This window comes from Seriola dumerili, unplaced genomic scaffold (genome assembly GCF_002260705.1).
Source record: "Seriola dumerili isolate Sdu_G_001 unplaced genomic scaffold, Sdu_1.0 BDQW01001246.1, whole genome shotgun sequence".
In the NCBI taxonomy this organism is placed as follows: Eukaryota; Metazoa; Chordata; class Actinopteri; order Carangiformes; family Carangidae; genus Seriola; species Seriola dumerili.
Window position 1 is genome coordinate 220,400 of NW_019175501.1, and position 14,124 is coordinate 234,523.

Genomic DNA, 14,124 nt, shown 5'->3' on the forward strand with positions numbered 1-14,124 from the left:
AGATTTGTGCAGTTTTTTTAAATGTTACTTTTAATTGTTTTTACAGTGGGATTATTTTTGTTTGAAAGAATCTGAGCAGGTGTTTAAACAGGAAGCTCGAGCTCATTTTCACCGTGATCAGACTTCCTGGAGGTATGTACAGTACGCCGTTTGTTTGATTAGTGACACAACAGAAATAACCCTGACTAACTAGTTATCGTCTCGTCTCCTCTGCCATCTGGCCCAGTGACGGGAAAAACATGGGCACCGCTCCAACCTGGTCAGTCTGCATTTCTTCATGCCACATCAAATACTCCAGCAGAGGATCACAAGTATGCAGCATGAAACACGCTGCAAACACAGCTAACAACCAAATACAGAAACATGTTGCTGTAGCTGTATTTTTTTCTGTTTGCTTGTGTTGTTTTCTTCAGCTGCAGCATCAAGCTCTCTCTCTCCCTCTCTCTCTCTCTCTCTCTCTCTCTCTCTCTCTTCTCTCTGTGTGTGTGCTTCTCCACTGCATTTATCACAGCTCGTTTGCCAAGAACAGCTGCTGCTGCTGCTGCTGCTGCTGGAAACGGCTGATGAGACTCAACCAAACAGGAACTGTGATGCAAAACCAAAACAAGGAGCTAAAGAAGCTAAAAAAAATCTCAGTAGAGCTGCAGAGTTGGTGAAAATTCTCTGATTTCTGCACTGACTGACTGACTGACTGTTATTACTATAAAAACATACCATTCATGTATTTAAGACACTACAAGACTTCCTGCATGACACTGAATGGCGTCTGTATTGTTTTATTGTTCCTACCATTTGATTTGGAAAACTATGAAACCTGTAAATGTCACGTTCAGATGTTGGTTGACCTGTTTTTTTTTTTTCATGTCTTTGTGGTTTATTAGAACAATTCAATCCATGTTTTCACAACGACCAGAGAATCTTTGGAATTTGTTTAGTTCCCTGTTCCGTCAAGGAAATTATGTCAAAAGAAAAAAAAAACTACGACAGCAGCAGAACAGGTCTGTCCACAGGTCGGACTCATGTTATATAAACCCACACTCATTTCTGATGCAGACTTCCATCAGGCAACAAACTCAGGACACAAAGTCTATCAGAGGAAGAACGCAGTAAGAAACACATTTACTTTATCTTCTTATCATTACTTCATTATATAATATTCCTATAATATTATATGATCAATGCTGTTGTTCTCTATCGCAGAAGAACTGACATTTGATGTTTAATTTTTGCTCTTTTGCTGGAAGAAAAATGATGAAAGGAAAAAAATTGAGAGATAATTAGAAAATAATTGATAAAAAAACATTTTGCAACAAACTGCGATTGTGTTAATTTTGGATTTAATCAAAAGGCAGATGGTGTCCCTGACTTAGTTGATTTGGAAATTACTTATTAATTACTACTACTAATGAAAATGTGCAAATTGTTCATCTGATTTTGTAAAGGGGTAAAATAAGACCTTCAATTTCAGCAATTAAAACAACAAAATTAAGTAATTTCAGGGTGTTCCTGCAAAGAAAATTTAACTGACACCAACAGAAATCCCTGAAAAAAAACTTCAAACTTCAAAAAACAAAAAACAAAAAACAAAAAATAAATTAAATTAAAAAAAAGGTAATTTGGTCTCTTATTCATCCTTCAGGATTTATTTTTCGTGATGAAAATGTTTTGCTAATTGATTTAGATAAATCTACTTTTACTACAATTAATATCTCAACACAAGACAGAAAGAAAAGAAAAAGAAAATTTAACAAATATAAAAATATTTTTAAGTAAAACAATCTCACCTCTGAAAAAAATATTAAAAAATATAAAGATATCTTTGAATTTTTAGCAATAATGTGTCTGGTCATATTTTACTTTTTTATTTAGCATTTATAAACAGTAAATAAACATTTAACGCATGATTTATTACACATAATCTAGTTATAAGCAGATATAAGTTAAGTTGACTTATGTCATGGACATAATGCTGTATTAATTATAAATAGTCTACAATCATATAGTAAAACACAGATGTAAAAATATAAAATGTCTTCATTAAAGAAGTTATAATTGATGACAAATACTGTAGATTAATAAATACATTATAGTCTGATTTAAACTATTTATGAAATGTTTGCATTCTGCCTATAAATGTAGAATAACAGATGTTCCCAGTGATGCTGCACATAAATAAATAAGATGTTTGTTTTTCTGTTGTCCAGGAGGTGGTGACATGATAAGTGTGTGATTGATTATCTGAAGCATCACGCTCTTTTGTTTTTTCCCTCCATTTCCTCCTGATTTACAATTAAGGGAAGCATGTTGTAAGCTGTTCTCACCACTAGAGGGCCCCATTTACTGTAAACTGAACACTGTCCTCTGAGTCAAGATCAGTTTAAACTACCGTCTATGTATAAAATTATTGACCTACACCCACCCATTCAGAGCCATGTGTTTTCCCTCCCCATATCCCCACAGAAGTTGCTGACATGAAGCTGGGTCTGCTGATGGTTCTGGCTGTGGCAGTTCTGGTGTCCAGCCTGTCTGAGGGCCGGATCATCTCCAAGTGCGAGCTGAAAGAAAAGCTCCAGGCAGCGATCGCCCTGCCCAAATATCTACACAAGCACAAGGAACACATCCTGGCAATAGGTGAGGTTCATAAACGGTGGGTGAGGTTTTCCAGAGGTTTAGAAAAGACAGCTGAAAAGTCAAGACCCCCAGAGTCACAAATTCATCCATCGTTGTAGTGGCTACAAGGAAAGACAAAACAGTTACAGACAATTAAAGACAAGATAAAGAACTACAAAGAAATGCAAAATGACCAGAAAGAGATGCAAATACTGCAGAGAGGCAAATCAACCACAAAACATTAACCACAACACCAACATCTCTGTCAGTCGTGGTGTCTCGCTCCTATAAATAAATGATTTGATATATTATTTAACTGTAAGTTTTAAGAACACAATAACTACCACTCAAAGAAAATTAAAGTCAACAGAAGAAAGTTTCACCTGTTGAGTGTCACTGTTTTTTAAAAATCTTCTTCTGTTCTTTTTCCTTGTCTGCTTCCTGTCATCTGTTCGCTGTAGTTATCTGTGAAGTGCGTAAGTGGTCTCATCTGAACACCAGCCTGGTCAAGGTGGAGGGCGAACGCGGAGCTACACCGACAGCCAGGCCGACAACGAGGGCCACAAAGCTCTCAACACCACTAGGTGACGAAATGACCACAGAAACGACGACCAGCAAACCCACAACTGCCAAAACGACGACCAGAAAACCCACAACCGTCAAAAAAACAACCAGCAAACCCACAACCGTCAAAAAAACAACCAGCAAACCAACAACCACTGAACCAGAAACCACCGAACCAAGCCAGACTACACTGCTATCTCCGTCCTCCAGAAGAAGAAAGCGGGAGGCTGGTGCAATGAGCAATGAATCCATCTCCACAGACATGGTCAACAACATGGACGAACTGCTGAACGAGGAAGAAAGCAACTTCGACGAGGATGAGCTGATGCAGGACGACAACAAGATGACCGAGGAGGAGGAGAGAGATGGGGAGGATGGTGAGAAGGGCGAAGTGGATGAGGCAGATGTGAAACAGGTGCCCTGGTCCCTCGGGTATTACGGACTCTTCCAGCTGTCAGACAGCCACTTCTGTGACTCGGGTTATCGCTGGTCCAGAAACAAGTGCAGCACCGCGTGCACAGGTGAGACTTACAGCCAAACGAGTGATCACTGATACTTGAATTTTTGCATTTTGCTAATTAATAACTGCTGCTCCCCCTCCCCCCCTGAAGCCTTCACCGATGATGACATAACGGATGACATTGATTGCGTGGTGAAGACTGGTTACTGGAGGTAAGTTCCTCTACAGCAAATTTAAATAATTCATCCAAAATCTATCTTTTGAGTTATGAAACACTCCCCTCCTCCAAAAGTGAATTAATAAGAGGTTGTAGTTTGCCTCCTGAAAGAGAATGGCTGTGGCCTACTTGAATACAATTATGCTCCTACTAGAAATGTTTTAAGACCAAGATCAACCATGTTCTGCATGTGATCGTCTGAGCTATTGCCACTAATAAATAATGAGAAACAGAATCAGCTTCACTGGCCAAATAAATGTAAACTTACTCCAGGACTCCAGGAGCTAAAGCAACAGGTAACAAAGATAAGCAACCATAAGCATGGACAGTGACACACATTTTTCTGTCATTCAAAATAAAATATCTAATTTCTATGGCCAAAATATTAATCACTGATACAGTGTGATTACGCGAATGGTATTTTTTAAAACATTTTTTATCAGTTTTTTGCAATTTACAGGAAAAATAAGTCTGTTCAGTACATTTAAGATGGCGACTATTGACATTGTACAGCAAAAATATGAGATCATTATTTACAAAAACAACTCAAAAGAATTTAATACTTTGTTTCTAAACACTTTATAATACTGACAACCTGTTAAAAAATGTTAAGCATGTTAAGGAAATGAATTTTAGATAAATCCCAGTCCCACGACATGATATTTTTAAGACCACAGCTTATTCATCTAGGTGAAAAAACACTAAAATCACTGAATTTAAAATTCTAATATGAATTTATGTGCACATGACATTCGTTATATTTGAACAATTGCTAAAAAAATATTCTCATTTTGTGTATTCTAAGATTGGCCTGTTGAAAATCCTTATACTTAACTGACCTACACAGAGATAAACCAGCCTTCTATATGTGATGTACAGTCTTTGTGGCTGCAAGTGTTCAGTTACCTGATTAGTTAAATCTGAATGACTACATGTGGAAATTGATGAACAGTGCACATGGACAGGCAGACTGTGCATGTTTTGGTGGCCATGTTTCTTTAAACCAATAACAGCGAGGACTGAGCCTCTGAAAACCCACCTGGTCACTGGCGACCAATTTAAAGCTTGTTCAAAGCAGCTTAAACACTACAAAGATATAAAAGCTTAAACGTTTGTCAATACTGATGTGCTACACATCATTAGCTCAGATATATTCTCCACAATTCAACTGTTCACTGTTCAATAGTTCATTTTACAGTAACCTTGAGTACAAGCGTAGAGTTCATTCAGATTTATCGCAAGATGGCGAACACGGATGTTTTAAAAATCAAAATGTTTTAGATAAAAGTCTTCCAAGTTGTGAATTATCACGTGAAGTCCATTGCAGACAGTCAGGCTACAACAACAACAACTTCTTCTTCTTCTTCTTCTGATTTGATTGGTAACCAGCTTGCAGGTGCATTAGGACTGGGGTGTGGAACATTATACACAAAGGAAACACAGGAAAAAAACAAACTAAACTCTCTTCATCAACCCTGTTTTTTGAGATACTCAATTAAGGAGGTTCCTAACAGTGATAGTTAGCTAAGCCTTCCTCACTTCTTCCAACATGCAAAAAAAAAAATGTTTCAACTTCTGGTTTTAAGCTAATTTGATAGAAAATTAGGCTAAAATTAGAATTACATGAGAATAATTATAAAATTATAATTAGAAGAGAAAAAATATTAAATGAAAGACATAAAATATAACATTTAAAATGATGATTTGTTTAGAAGGCCTTGACGGTAGTAAAATGACAAAAAATCAAAACATAAGTACATGCAGAGAATGTACCATAAACAGTTTAACAGTGAAGAGTAATAAAAGTGATTGAATAATAACATTTTAAATATGTGTATGATGCTCACAAACAGTTTTTTGTCATCACACAGGTTTTTGGTGATTAGCGCCTCTCACAAGTGTCGTCGTACCTTGAACTTCTTCAGCGAGTGTAAATGAGCAGCTGCCAGCAGGACACCTTTATACCTGCAGGATTTTCACACCAACAATGTTTTCTACACCTCCAGTGTGACCCGTGCACTTTTACTTCCCAAACATTATGAAGCAGTTTATTTTTTTTCCGTTTAATTAATTATTGACTTTAATTTATTTAACTAATTTTGTTTGAATTCCTCTGCGGATTTGAAAGTAATTTTGTCGTCAAAATCAATTCAACTGATGAAACAAAGAAAACTATTCTTGTATCTTCTACTTTCTGTGATCTTTCTATAAATATGTTTCACTCAGTGTACAGTGTTTGTTTGAAAAACATGTTTTCATAGTATCAATGACTAATCGAAGTTCAATCTTTTCTGATCAGATTGCCAATTCTGATGACATACAGTGAAAATAATCACGGACCCTCAATCCGTTCACCCATTCTGTCTGTAACAGAAATTAAACTTGTGTCCGGTTTGGTCCTTTCCACTCATTAAAGTTATAATCTGTAACTTTTCCACATTAAAATGTCTAAAAACAACTACAACTATGTTCTATATTTTGTTGAGTTGTGTTCTTACATTATCCCAGATTTTTCCATCAATTCGCAAACCAGAGAAATCTATGATTTTAATCATGGTAACGGTCTGTTCCATTTGATCTTACTTACTAAAATCCAGGAAACTGATTGCCTTGGAAAAAGTAACTATAACTATTAGTTTGTTAAAATTGTGTTGTGGTTACTTCATTTTATGAAGTTGTTCCACCTGAGAAATGACAACTAAAGTTAACTTACTCTTTTTAAGTGTAGTACATCAGTAGATAATCAGGTGTCTGACCCCGCAGAGCTCCAAAAGGGATCACTATACTGGATTCTGGATTTGGCGGGAAGCCGGTGTGAAGGAATGATGGTCAGAGTTCTGTGAAGAGCCGGTAAACGATCCAGGGATGTCACGCTAAAACAGAAGTGAACACAGGATGAAATAAAATTGTGAATAACCATCTAAGTTCTACAATATTTGTTGCTTAACAGAAACAAAAGAAGCATAAAAATAGAATTAAAAGCACAATAAGAAAACAGGATAAAAACAATATAAAAACACGGATTATAAAATAGATAATACCTCATCAGAGTGCAAGATTAAAATTGAGATGAAAACAGAGGAAAATAGAGCAGTTTTTAGCTTCTTTTTAAAGCCAGTTAGAGTTTGGGCAGATTTGAAGACGTCAAAGAGAATTATACAAATTGATTAGCATCACATTGTTAACTTTTGTTCCATCAGCAGCAGCAGATGGATGTGGATGCCAAAAACATTTCAGTTTTGATATTAAACTCTTCATGGAGAACTTTTCCACTCAAACTGAAGTGATGTTCTTCTGCTCCGTTTTCATCTTGCTGTTCTTTTTTTTTTTTTTTGCATTGTTCTTTCTTTTGTTGTGTTTAACATGATAGCCGTGCTCAGTGAACCGATGGCCACCTGATCCTCTGGAATGATAAATGTCTTATGGTGACGTGGGAGATAAAACTGTTTCGCCCTCATCTGGTTTTTAGTCTCATGGCCTTTTAAACAGCACAAAGGCGTAGAATCCACATGAGAAAAGACGTGGTCAGGTGGACGGATCGTTTTTCCTCCTCCGACCTCTTTAGAGCTCAGAAATCCAAAGCCGGGTGTGAGATGTGGCACAACACTGCGCACTCCCAGATCCCCGTTTCTAGGCGTCGTGGGAGCGGCCTTTATGTGTGGCTGAACAAAGGATGTGGGCTCTCTCTCTCTGATTTGTTACTCTGCAGACAGTATATATGTCGTGTCAGGTGTGTTCAGAGTCAGAGCCAAGATGAAGGTACTCGAGGTGTTTCTGCTGGCGGCGCTGGGCTGCAGTCTGACCGAGGCCTGGCTCGTGTCGAAGTGCGACCTGAAGGATCAGATGCTGAGGGCGACTGATGAGCGGACAGGGAAGGCAAAGCAGAAAGGAGCGGCTGAAGAGAACTTAGTGGCCAAACGTAAGTACTGGTCTCACATTAGAAACACTACAGGCTTCTGTTGATGGTTTTGAAAATGAATATATGTTGGTTTGAGAGTTTGAAAGCTGCTGTAAATCCTGGACTGAATATGAATCACCATATACAGTAGATCTGTTGTGATGTAGACCAATAGTCTCTCATGAATTTCTAGTATTGAAATATTGTCCTTGACCCTCCCCCACTACTTTCTCTCCCGGTCTTATTTCTTTAAAAACCATTTTATCAGATGTACTGTGTGGCTGTGTGTTAGTAGATAACACACCCCCAAATAAAAAAAAGATGTTGTTCCTAGAGGAAAGATTGAAGGTCATAGAATCGTCAGGAGTAATCTTCTGGGGACCAGGAATATCCCCGAGGTTTGTGGAAGTGTGACATTTGTTTTTCTCTTCTGTCCCCCTGCCTTCAGTTGTCTGTAACGTGGAGCTGGCATCGGGTTTTAACACCAGTGCAGTGACCCAGCTGATCCCGGGGAAGGAGGACTATCCCCGCAGGGGGAGGAGGAACGCTTCCTTCGGGGGCTTGTTCAGCCTGGCTGAGCTGGAGCTGGAGCTCCCGAGCACGGACCCTCCCCACACTCGGGAGCGACGCGGCGCTGAGGAAGTCTGGACGTTGTACGGCATTTTCCAGCTCAGCAATTACCTGGTCTGCAACGACGGCACAACTCCGTCACCCAACATCTGTGGACTGAGCTGCAGCAGTGAGTTTCAGCTTGTGTTTGTTCTGTAGCCGCTGTCGTTTTCAACTTGCATCTTTGCCTTAAACCAGTTTCGTTTTCTCTCCAGACTTGGTTGATGACGACATACGTGATGACATCAACTGTGTGTTGAAGATCTTGGCCTATCTCCTGTAAGTTCAGTTTTTAAATATTTCTTCACAGTGGAATCACAAGGTGCATTAAATATCAAACAACCTTACTTTTACTTTTGCATTTTTAAATTCATTGTATATTGAATTCTCTTGACTTTACTGTACAATGACCTCAAGGATAATTGCACTTGATTTATGATTTTTTTCCTCAATTTATTACATTTTCCATCACACTGATGTTAAATGTGACGGTTTATTCACAGATTTTTAAACCGCTTTATTTAAACCTGGATGCATTCAGTCCTTTCGTTGTTAACTGACATAATAAAGATTACACTCTAAACACTCTGTTGTGGATAATAAATTTCATTCTGATAAGACACTGAAAAAATTCCAGGAATATTTATGAAAATGCAAATATTGTTCATTTTAGAAAGTTTAACTACCCAACACAAATCCTAATTTCATAGAAAAGTCTGTTCTCACGTTCTGCGGAGGCTTCGGGTTTCTGCATCGCACTTGTGCTTGTTGCATATTTCTAGTTGAGTAGAGTTGTGAGGTCACAAAATCCTGTTGAGGATTCAAGGTTGTCAGGAAGTCAAACAACTACGAAGAAATACAAAATGAGTAAAAATAGATCCAAAGTAACTACAAAGAGACAAAACAAGTATGGCTGGGAAAAAAAATGACCACAAAGAGATGAAAAACGACCATAATGGGACTTGTATGACTTGCGTCTCTGTGGGTCTTGCTCTATTGAGGGAGGGGCCCGTTGCCCTGGGGCCCATTGTCTCATAATCTGGGACCTTAATGTTGGACCTTTAAAATCTGCTTTGTATCTCTGCTTTGAAGCAGGCATGCACTTTTGGAAACTCCCTTGCTGCCATTTATACATTTAGACTTTGATCATACGTAGAAATGCAAATAAAAGGCCGAGGTCACGCCCCAAATCAGTGATGTCATACGGGGTGTTTTATGTGTACTTATTAAACAGCATCTGCCACATCAGTGTTTGTGTTGCGGAGGGTTTGTTTGGCCCCTGTGATTCGCTGAGGAGCTGAACTCAAATTAAAATGCAGCGAATCAAATCTCTTCTAATTCACATCCTGAATGTTTCCACAGTGAAAATGGCTTCGGGGCGCCTCACTGGGAGCAGTTAAGAAGAACGTAAGTCATATTTGACAGTCCGGTCTCTAAGCTGCATGTGCTGCTTTTGCTAATCAGCCTTTTAAATGCGATAAAGTTTAATTATAAAATCAATACAGTCCGTTTACGTGACAAATTACAACATCTGAATCCCTCCTCCGTTTATTTGCAGGATCAGGTTGATCTTCCGGGAGGAGTGCAGAGACACACAAGCCTCTGAATACTTCGCTGAATGCTCTTAAACTCAAAATATTTAGCAACTATCACTATAAGTATCAGAGCGATTCATCTTCTCTCAAATGAGCTGACATTGATTTATAGACGTAATAAAGGAAAGCATGTTGCACTCGTTCTGTTTTTGTGTCTCATTTCACAAAGTTTCACAGTGTGATGAAGGAACTTCCTCCATGATGTATTATCACTAAAACGCATTTTATTAAAGGTCAAAATTTTACACTTTTCTGGTGTTTTAATGTAAGTTTAAGATCCATAAGAAGATATATTTGTGGTTCATCTCAGTGTAGTTTTACATCTCCTCTCTCAGGCTTCTCTCTGCAGCTCTAGTAACAACAGGTCTGTGAGCCAATCAGAAGAGAGGAGGCTCTGAGCCTCTCTTCTGATTGGCTGACTGTTTTCTGAGTGATCCAATAAAAATAAAGCAGATTTCAGGTAAAAACACTCAGAGAAACCAAATCCTGCAAGGTTTGGATGGTGGGTCCAGGTGGGCGGGGCTTGGTGACTGCTTTGTTGTGACATCACAAAGTTCCAGAAGTCCTGACGGCTGGTTTTAAGGCTCAGTTTCTGAATACAGGCTGTGTGCATTTCTCTGTGGACTGAGGCTTTGATACTTTCACAGTATTAATATAGAAGCTAGAGCTGATCTATAATCACACTACACATGGACACAGACCTTTACACTGCAGGAGCTTTAAGTGAACTCAACTTATAGAGGGGTCTGAAAGCACAAAATCAACAGGATCCAGTTTATCTACGACTTTCCCATCAACCTTCACCATCAAACCAAACAAGGCTGATAAGAGGTAAACTACCTTTTATATATACTGTTTCTAGTAACTCAAAATTAATTTGTTATGGATTTAAGCGCTAGTGAAATGATTCATGTGACTCCTTTAAAACTGCTTTTATTGATTTTTGGACACTAGAGGGCAGAATAACTCCGAAATACGCTGACACCAAACAGACAGAAGCCTGTTTACACATTCAACGGATGCACATCAACATTATCATCCCACTGTGAGTCAGGTTTGTGTCCACCGGCTGAGTGTAAGTCCAACATTCACTCTCTTTTAGCTGCTGGATGCTCCACTATGTTCGCCAGCTGATATCCCTGACTGCGTCTGTCGGCTGTTTGGTGCTGAACCATAGAGTTAATGTACCGTAAAACTGAAGCTATGTGCTAACAGAGGCTCTACAGAGCTGTCGAGTTGAGTGATAATTAAATAATTATAATTTACAGACAACAAAGTTATTTAAAAACACCAAATATTGGAGTTATAATGTCTTTTCACGCTGCAGCATTAGCCCCTTATCACACATACTGGCCGCTGGACTTGAGCTCTGGACACAGCTTGGCCTCCAGGTCCTCTATCTTCATCGACTCCACGTCCTTGGAGCTGGAGAGGCTGGCGGCCCGCGTGATCTTGGTGAGGGTTTCTTCGTACGGTGGAGGCAGGTAGACCATGACAAAGACTCCGTCCGATCCATCGGAGCTGGTGCTGGTGTGGCGCTCTGCGTTCCTGGTGAGGGAGGAGAGGAACTCGGCGCTGCTCTCAGTGTCGTCGAGGTCCAAGGCGATGATGTTGGCCAGGCTCAGCTTGCTGCGGGACCACTGGCGGTAGACCAGACCGACCAGGAGAGCCAGCAGGAGGACGGAGACGACCGGGAGGACCACGTAAACCACCAGCTCTGACTTTCTGTCCTCTCCCAGGTCCAGCTCATTCCAGTTGTGACCCTGTTGATCAACAATAAGGGGATTATTTAAAGGTCCCATATAGTGTAAATGTCTCTGTCCATGTGTAGTGTGATTATAGATCAGCTCTAGCTTCTATATTAATACTGTGAAAGTATCAAAGCCTCAGTCCACAGAGAAATGCACACAGCCTGTATTCAGAAACTGAGCCTTAAAACCAGCCGTCAGGACTTCTGGAACTTTGTGATGTCACAACAAAGCAGTCACCCCTCTCAGCCATGCCACAAGCTGAGCCAGTTTAGCTAACTAATGCTAGCTTGTTTCTAACTTTAGCCTTAAGTTACAGTGTAGCTAACTAATGTTAGCTTGTTTCTAACTTTAGCCTTAAGTTACAGTGTAGCTAACTAATGTTTGCTAGTTTCTAACTTTAGCCTTAAGTTACAGTTTAGCTAACTAATGTTAGCTTGTTTCTAACTTTAGCCTTAAGTTACAGTTTAGCTAACTAATGTTAGCTTGTTTCTAACTTTAGCCTTAAGTTATATTTAGCTAACTAATGTTAGCTTGTTTCTAACTTTAGCCTTAAGTTACAGTTTAACTAACAAATGTTAGCTAGTTTCTAACTTTGGCCTTGTAATTAAACTAAATCATCAATATACAAACATTTTACCACCTGACAATGATCTGTAACAGCTTCCCTGCAATTCATCATAAAATAAAGTCCGTAGCTCTTTGGATTCCAGTCAGATGAATGTGTTACAGATTGAGTGTGACCTTGTCTGAGAATGAGCCGCGGCAGCTGCAAATCTGCAGTGCATTACACACCCTGAGTCTGTGTTTGATCCTGACAAGAAGGGTGAGCCCGCACCCCTCCAGCTGTGAGAGGACAACATGTGGCGGTGCTGCTTACATCCGCTCAGAGTGTCCCAAATTCCCCCCTGCCTCAGTTTTTCTAGCAATTAGTTAATGCTGCCTGGTTGACCCAGCACCCTGCAGACTCTGCTCCTCTGCAGGACTGGACAGTTTTAATACTCAATCCGTCTGAGTGTCACCCGACGGCTCTCGGTACAAAGTGTCGCTGTCCCAAAAATCTGAGACTTAATGCAAGGCTTAAAAGACTCTCAAGGGAAAGAAAGACAGACAGACAGAAAGTGCTGTTTTGTAAACAGCAAGATGGCTGCCATCTATTCCACTTCACCATTTGGTACATGAACAAAATTATGTCCCAAATATGAAAAGAATCCAAAATCAATTACTCATTCACTGCTCCCTACTCGCTACCCAGTGACATAACACAACACTCTGTGCCTCTTCAGCCCTGCAGCACCAGTGGATTCATCATTACAGCTTCAGGTGTTATTATTTATATTATTAAATATTTATATTAAGAAATGATATTAGACGAGTTTTATTTGATGGAATAAAACAGCTAAATCCTCGTGTCTAGATTTCAATCTTACGCTCAAAATGTATCAGATAATCACTGAAACCAGCAGAAACAAAATGTGATATCGAAGGAGCTTTTCTTTCTCCAACTTTACTCCACATACAGGGAAATATAAAGTTAAGTTTAAGGCTGAGAGCTGGTTCTCAGGTTGAACTCCACACACCTGCTTCTCCGGTGTTGAAGGTGATCCTGTCACCCAGTCGTACGACCCCCTGCCTGCTGGTCCAAACCTCATCCAGCTGCTCTCCAGTAGCTCCCGCATGATGCCCAGGTGAGGGTGATGGCGGTGACGGCGGCGGGGTGGATGCTCTGAGGAAGAAATGTGTGTTTGTGGAGTAAATGGATGGTGATCAACTGAAGCATCCAGCTGTTGCTCCAGTGGTTTCAGGAGTAAACAGAACAGAGAGCAGGGAGGGGGGAGGAGGGTGTTGGGAGTCGCGGGTGAGATGGTGAGATGGGTGGGTTGGCGTCCAGCAATGGGCAGGAGAGGGGGGTGTGGGGTTTGTTGATGGGAGGGGCCACGAGTTAAGCAGCTGCTCACATGCTCACACATGCAGCAGAGCAACAGGATTCAGGATATAGAGCTGTGCAGCTGCCCTGTAACATAGAGAGAGTGAGGTAGGTGTGTGTCTGTGTGTGTGCATGTGTGTGTGTGTGTGTGTGTGTGTGTGTGTGTGTGTGTGTGTGTGTGTGTGTGTGTGTGTGTGTGTGTGTGTCAGTAAGGCTTGGTGACAGAAAAAGGCGGGGCTCCTCTTCAGATCAAACCTCAGGCACGTGGAGCACACTTGAGGAAAAAACACACTGATAGTAAAATTACACATCTGTTACATCAGTGTGTGTGTGAGTGTGTGAGTGTCTGTGTGTGTTTGTGTGTTGTGACTACAATTCACAAGAATACGTATTTTGCTGCTCTATATTACTGAGCACACACGTGTTGCATTTTCTAAGCAACATGACACAAGTCAACAACTAAGAAGTTCTTCCTAATGTGCAGCAGCTTTTTACA

The 14,124-nt window shown here is 40.1% G+C and overlaps 2 protein-coding genes across 2 annotated transcripts; one reads left to right on the forward strand and one right to left on the reverse strand.

Moving 5' to 3' along the window:
* Window positions 1-1,041: 1,041 nt before the first annotated feature.
* On the forward strand, window positions 1,042-6,315 carry LOC111238253. The gene is made up of 5 exons (XM_022767682.1): window positions 1,042-1,106; window positions 2,461-2,631; window positions 3,072-3,695; window positions 3,786-3,846; window positions 5,723-6,315. Exons 2-5 carry the CDS (start codon window positions 2,472-2,474, stop codon window positions 5,787-5,789), a joined length of 912 nt encoding a protein of 303 aa, XP_022623403.1. The 5' UTR covers window positions 1,042-1,106; window positions 2,461-2,471; the 3' UTR covers window positions 5,790-6,315.
* Window positions 6,316-11,293: 4,978 nt separating this feature from the next.
* On the reverse strand, window positions 11,294-13,380 carry LOC111238262 (small integral membrane protein 28-like). The gene is made up of 2 exons (XM_022767694.1): window positions 13,282-13,380; window positions 11,294-11,716 (listed from the first exon to the last, which is right to left on the reverse strand). The coding sequence occupies exons 1-2, from the start codon at window positions 13,378-13,380 to the stop codon at window positions 11,294-11,296; spliced, it is 522 nt and encodes a 173-aa protein (XP_022623415.1).
* Between the last annotated feature and the right edge of the window lie 744 nt (window positions 13,381-14,124).